Source organism: Onychostoma macrolepis, chromosome 22, assembly GCF_012432095.1.
Source record: "Onychostoma macrolepis isolate SWU-2019 chromosome 22, ASM1243209v1, whole genome shotgun sequence".
NCBI classification, from domain to species: domain Eukaryota; kingdom Metazoa; phylum Chordata; class Actinopteri; order Cypriniformes; family Cyprinidae; genus Onychostoma; species Onychostoma macrolepis.
This window is the reverse complement of record NC_081176.1, coordinates 26,991,694-26,998,350: the sequence shown is the minus strand read 5'-3', so window position 1 is coordinate 26,998,350 and position 6,657 is coordinate 26,991,694. Positions and strand designations below refer to the sequence as shown.

General features: G+C 36.4%; 2 protein-coding genes across 2 annotated transcripts; both read left to right on the top strand.

The window, feature by feature from the left end:
* Positions 1-262: 262 nt before the first annotated feature.
* Positions 263-1,495, top strand: LOC131530935 (uncharacterized). Its single transcript, XM_058761491.1, has 2 exons — positions 263-625; positions 832-1,495. Exons 1-2 carry the CDS (start codon positions 376-378, stop codon positions 1,203-1,205), a joined length of 624 nt encoding a protein of 207 aa, XP_058617474.1. The 5' UTR covers positions 263-375; the 3' UTR covers positions 1,206-1,495.
* LOC131531034 (SLAM family member 5-like) lies at positions 1,477-4,270 on the top strand. The gene is made up of 5 exons (XM_058761586.1): positions 1,477-1,495; positions 2,039-2,206; positions 2,304-2,621; positions 2,802-3,098; positions 3,189-4,270. The coding sequence occupies exons 1-5, from the start codon at positions 1,477-1,479 to the stop codon at positions 3,338-3,340; spliced, it is 954 nt and encodes a 317-aa protein (XP_058617569.1). The 3' UTR covers positions 3,341-4,270.
* Positions 4,271-6,657: the final 2,387 nt, after the last annotated feature.

The following is a 6,657-nucleotide window of genomic DNA, read 5'->3' as shown; positions in this document are numbered from 1 at the left end:
TAATACAATGCTACAATTCAAACATCCTCATTTCGTATAACCCCCCTCCCTTAACTTCACTTCCTCTCTCTTTATATCGACGTCCTCATCCTCATAACTGATGCCCCCTGGTGTGGAGGAAAAGAACTACAGTAATAGTCCATTCAACCTAGAATTTGTTACAACATTAAAGTAAAAGTGTTTTTTTGTATTGTTTTTTTTTTTTTTTTAGATATTGTTATTGTGTATTAGTGAAGCTTCATCAAACCAACATCAAGTGATTTTAAAGCTTTATTCTGTAATAAACTCTGTTCTTCAGGTGGGTTGTATGATGAAGATGAATTGACACATGTGATTGAGGGAGATTCGTTCACTCTGAACTCTGATCTTACTGAAATGAAGGAGGATGATGTGATTCAGTGGAGGTGTGGATATTATGAAGACACTTTAATAGCTGAAATCAATAAACAGACCGACAGCATGACTGTATACGATGATGTTCTTGATGGGAAATTCAGAGACAGACTGAAGCTGAACACACGAACTGCATCTCTGACCATCACAAACATCACACCTGAACAGATTACATATTTTACACTACAGATCAACGGTGTGAGAAAGAGAAAGGTCAATGTCGGTATCTATGGTGAGGTTAAATTTTTGTTTCACTTGTTTTTTAATCACAAAATGAAAATTAATTTCTACACCATTGGGTATGTTTTTGTAATTTTATCATATTATTTTGATATTTTAAACTAATTAATTTAGTAAAACATTATAAAGTGGTTTCACAATATTAATCTGTGACAAACTCTGTTTGTTTTTGTTCTGTGTGTGTTTTTGGTATTACAGGACTGAAGTCAGTGTCAGTGATGAAGGGAGATTCAGTCACTCTAAACTCTGATCTTACTGAAATTAAGGCTGATTATGAAATTGAGTGGAAACTTTCAGATGATGATGATAATTGGTGGTCTAAAACTTTATTAGCTGAAATCAATAAACAGGCCGACAGAATCACTGTATTTAATGATGTTCTTGATGGGAGATTCAGAGACAGACTGAAGCTGGACAATCAAACTGGATCTCTGACCATCACAAACACCAGAACTGAAGATACTGGAGAATACTATCGACTGATCAGAGTAAAGAACAGCGGTTCTGGGAAGACATTCTTTCTTGCTGTCTTTGGTGAGTTAAATATTTGCTTCACCATTTTATTTTTTTAATCGCCAGTTTAAAAAAAGTTTTAATTGCCAGATAAAATATTAACCCACACACTATTTTGCTTCTTTTCTGTCTGTTTTTGATTTATGATATTATTTACTTGAAATTGAAAAATCAAATTATTTACTTTTATAAACAATCATGGAGTTATTTAAAAGTCTCTCTACTAAACTCTGTTTCTGTTTCTCTCTGTGTTTGGTGATACAGATGATATATCAGTGATTGAGAGAGATTCAGTCACTCTAAACTCTGATCTTTCTGAAATAACGGGTTATGATTGGATTCGGTGGAGGTTTGGAAATGATAACATTTTGGTAGCTGAAATCAATAAACAGGCCGACAGAATCACTGTATTTAATGATGTTCTTGATGGGAGATTCAGAGACAGACTGAAGCTGGACAATCAAACTGGATCTCTGACCATCACAAACACCAGAACCGAACATGCTGGACGTTATAAACTACAGATGATGCTTTCAGACAGATTCTCATCAAAAGGTTTCAGTGTTTCTGTCTATGGTGAGTTGAGAAAATTTCTCCTGTCCTTCAAATATTCTTTTCAAATTAGTATTTACATAGTTTTTAATTGTTCAATCATTTTATCATTTGAGATGATACATCATAAACACTCATTCAGCACACTGATTGAACTGAAAATAAGATCGTTGATTAGATTTGTTCTTATTTATCTTTTTCTATTGTTTTGGAGCTTGTCTGCCTGTTCCTGTCATCAGCAGAGACTGTTCATCATCAATATCTTCATCATCATCATCATATTGTTCACTGCTGTGTTCAGTGCTGAATGTGAGTCATGTGACTCTCTCCTGGTTCAAAGGAAACAGTTTAATCTCCAGCATCAGTGCGTCTGATCTCAGCATCAGTCTCTCTCTATCTCTGGAGGAGGAACATCAGGATAAAAACACCTACAGCTGTGTGTTAAACAACACCATCAGCAACCTGACCACACATCTGGACATCAGTCGACTCTGTCAACCTTGTCCAGGTTTGTCAACAGATTCAAAGCATGTATTACTTTTAAAACCATCAAATGATCATGTTAATCTACAATGAAGCCCTTTTCTGTTTGTTTGATCATGCAGTTGAAATATCAGTGAAGGAGGGAGATTCAGTCACTCTAAACTCTGATCGTACTGAAACGAAGGATGATCGGATTCAGTGGAAGTTTGGACTTGTAAACACAATAGCTGAAATAATGGCTGAAATCAATAAACCGGCCAACAGAATTGCTGTATATGATGATGATGTTCTTGATGGGAGATTCAGAGACAGACTGAAGCTGGACAATCAAACTGGATCTCTGACCATCACAAACATCACAATGGAACATGCTGGAGTTTATTATGTGGTGATAAATGGAGCAATATTGTCACTAAAATCTTTTAGAGTTTCTGTCTACAGTGAGTCAAGATCCTTACTGTCTTTCAAATATTCTTATTTTTATTAACCCCTTAACTGTCATCCCCATTTTTGAAAATTCACGAGAAAGTGCACTATCCAAACTTAACTTGAATACACTGAAGCAAATCTGAGGTTGATTAGATTTGTTCATATTTGTCTTTATTCTCTCATGTTTTCAGCTTGTCTGCCTGTTCCTGTCATCAGCAGAGACTGTTCATCATCAATATCATTATCATCATCATCATCATATTGTTCACTGCTGTGTTCAGTGCTGAATGTGAGTCATGTGACTCTCTCCTGGTTCAAAGGAAACAGTTTAATCTCCAGCATCAGTGCGTCTGATCTCAGCATCAGTCTCTCTCTATCTCTGGAGGTGGAACATCAGGATAAAAACACCTACAGCTGTGTGCTCAACAATCCCATCAGCAACCTGACCACACATCTGGACATCAGTCGACTCTGTCACACATGTTCAGGTACAGCATAACTGATATTAGCTGATGTCAGCGCTGATATTAATGTTTATTGACTGAGCTGATCTCAGTTTGATGTTTTTAATTCCTCAGACTCTGTCCACTGTTGTGGTTCTACTGAAGCTGTGATCAGATTGGTCCTCTCTGCTCTGGTGGGCATGGCTGCTGTCATTTTTATGGTTTATGACATTAAATCGAGAAGATCTGATCAAGATCATGCATGTATTCCCTCCTCACAAACCTAAATTATGATGTATATTTTCCTATAACAATTTTGTTTATCATGTATTATTCTTTTGTATTATGTTTTTGATCTTCATTTATCAGCAAATCATTTTCACTCTAAAAGATTAAAGTAACATTCACATATATCAGAGGTGGGCAAACTACGGCCCGCGGGATCCGGCCCGTGAGGCAGTTGGTCCAAAATAGTTAATTTGATGCAATGTCAGGGGGAAACGTGATTTCTACCGAGGGGAACGCTAGAGCCCTGCATTCCCTGGGCTTCGATCGGGCCAATTTTCACGGCATAGTTCAGATGCGGGCCGGGCCTGTTTTAGGCTTCTCTTTATTTTTATATTTTAGACATCCATCAATTAGTGATGAAAAAAATTGCCGCGCTGGTGGAAACAACACGAGACTGTGCCGTGACTGTGAAGAGCGGCTCGACGGTGTTTAGAGTCCCGCAGCAGCGAGTGATAACATCCGAAGCGGGTGCAGCAGCAGAGAGTGCGCCGTCAGCACAGCTGAAGAGTTCTGCTTCAAACACATGCAATACGCTGAAGCTTGCTGCAAAGCCCCAGCAAAAGTAATTACCATGAATGTGTCAGGGGGAAATAGATATTTGAATTATTTACTAATAAAGTGTTTTCTGTGTCAGTGTCGCAAAGATGAAGATGATGATCCTGACTCGCCATCTCCTCATTAGACGCGCCTTTAGAGAGAAGTGCATCTTCACTGATTATAATGAAAGAGTTTTTGTTATCGATTTGATTTATTTCGTTAAGTGGTAACTTAAAGCTTTCTATAGATATATTTATCATGTCTGTGAGGCATGTATTCGCTGACTTTCGGTTCATTTTTGTGAAGCCTCCTGTTCAAGACGAGAAGGCGCATCATTGTTTTATTTATTTTATAAAAGTTTTTTTTTTAATTGTGAGTGCACACAAATAAAAGTAGACCCTTTACAATTCCGAATTATGTATTACTCTTACCTTTATGAGCAAAAATTACGGCGTAAGTTGTTTTCATTGAAAAAAAATGCAATTGATTGCGCTGGCGCCTCCATGTCCTGCGCTTTAGCTTCCGTTCTCCGCACAAACTACTGGATGCAGCGCACATTTATCTAGGTTTAACCTTTAAACATTGTTATATGCTTGAACTGTTTTAGTATATCTATAGATTGTATTTTAGGCAAGTCATGATGATTTGAGAAGGCTTGATCAAACATGGCTATGATCAGCCTGCCGGTCTGCCGCTGGCTGCTTGGTCGTTACTTTAAGAAAGAATAAACTTATCTAACGAACAAAAAAATGCTCCAAATGTTTTTCTAAATTAACTTAATAAAAAAACGAAACGAAATTTCGAAAATTTGCCATTACATACAAAACTGAACTATTTTAATAGCTGAAACAGTATAACGCGATCGCGACCGAGGGGGATTCTGTAGGGGGACAACAACCCACTTTCCAGCGGGAGAAGAAATGCCAGTGTTGCCTCCTGCTCAGGGCACTGTAACTACCACGCTGCTAGTTTCAGTTTTGATTTAAATATTTAGTCTGGGCGTTTATAATAAATGTTTATAGTGAATGCCACTGTAATTTTTGTTTGTTTTTTTACTTATTTTCATTCCGTTTTATGTTATTAACACTGCTAAATTTACAGGATTTTTTTGGAGTGAAGGGAATATAAATACATGTTTCTAATGTTTGAAAACGTTTAGTTTATTTTACATTATTTATGAATGAAATGATAAAATGTGTCTTATTATACATCAATCGACTTGTACCCCAATGCAACTTATCTGTGTGTCATAAAGTGCTCATAAAAAAGGCAGAGATGGTACAAGAATAGAACTGCCATATATGTAAGTATACATACAGTACAGTAGTGAGTGTCAATTTAATAAAACAAAAAAATAAAAAATCAAAGCTTCATTTGTCAAACATATAATGCGGCCCCTCACTCGGTGTGGAAAACTTGATGTGGCCCACGAGTCAAAAAGTTTGCCCACCCCTGACATATATTCTCAAAGTTACAAAAGTGAATAAAATGATTTTACCAACTTTTTACAATCTTAAGTTTGTTACAATGTTATCTTTCATGTTTTATATGGCTTTAAAGCACTTTAAAATGTACCTGTCTTGTAGTTTTAGACAGCATTAATACTGAAGCTCTTTAGCTGGCAGAACATGAACACATGAAAATAGATGTGCTCTCTCTTTGCATTTTTCTGTCATTTTTTTAATTTTTTCATCTAGTTTGAAAGCTTCATTGTTTTTTGTTATATTTCCCTCAGATACATCAAACAAATTAATAAAGAGACACACATATCTCTCTTTACTACTGCTGACCATTTGTCATCTGTATTTGCTTGTTTCTATCAATAAAGTTTTCTCATTCTGAAGTTCAAGAGTCTCTCCATGTTTTATTACATTTATCATGTCGAGCACTCTCTGGAGGAATACTGACTTTATGTGTATTTGAACACACTATATATTCATTGCAAACAGTGTAGAAGAGTTTTATTAATCAAAATATAAATTAATCAAGTGTAACTAATGAGAATATAGCCATTTATGTATCAAGTTATTCTACTATTATAAAATTGTATTTGTCTGTGTGTGTAGAGGCCTGTAGAAGAATGGAATGTGCAGACGTATGGTTTAAAGTAAAGCTGCACATCCTGTTTTGACAATGATATGGTCTCTTCCGTTAACGTAACACAAATTGGGGCCTATTATCTGCTCCAGGAAACAGATGGAGACATGGCCAAGACAGATAAACAATGACATGATATAGGAAATGTATGGAACACGCCTTAAAGGAAAACCTATTTAAGAGTGTACAGACACAGACTCGGGAGATTCTCTGCAGAGACTCTCGACTGCATTATCTCTGATAATAAAGTCTATTTTTCTGGCATCAAAACCCCAAGACTTCAAGACTGATTCTTCCCCAAAACGACAGAAACTACCACAACAGCACAGCAAGTTCATTATCAAAATAGAATACAGTCACCCAAACAGGTCTACCTAATATTTCTAATTACATTACATAACTAATTACTTGATTATAAATTGAGTAATATTAACTGTGTTTTTAGCAGGCAATAGTTCATCTACTAAATTATTAATTAGCCAATAGGAATAATTACACATTACTTATTCAGGGAAGGTTACTTTTCGTTTTTATGCCTGTAACCCCAACTGGAGCATAGGCCACCAACAAGTTTTCTCCAGACATCTCAGTCCTGTGCCAATTGTTGGCCCCACGTATATGGTTCATTCTCTTTAAGTCTGTCTCCAGTTCACGGCGTCAGGTGTTTTTTGGTCGGCCCCTT

Coding starts and splice junctions, on each gene's coding strand:
- LOC131530935 (XM_058761491.1), top strand. CDS start 376: ATGAAGGAGGATGATGTGATTCAGTGGAGGTGTGGATATTATGAAGAC. Junction 626..831: donor GGTCAATGTCGGTATCTATG/GTGAGGTTAAAT, acceptor TTGGTATTACAG/GACTGAAGTCAGTGTCAGTG.
- LOC131531034 (XM_058761586.1), top strand. Junction 2,207..2,303: donor ACTCTGTCAACCTTGTCCAG/GTTTGTCAACAG, acceptor TTGATCATGCAG/TTGAAATATCAGTGAAGGAG. Junction 2,622..2,801: donor TTTTAGAGTTTCTGTCTACA/GTGAGTCAAGAT, acceptor TCATGTTTTCAG/CTTGTCTGCCTGTTCCTGTC.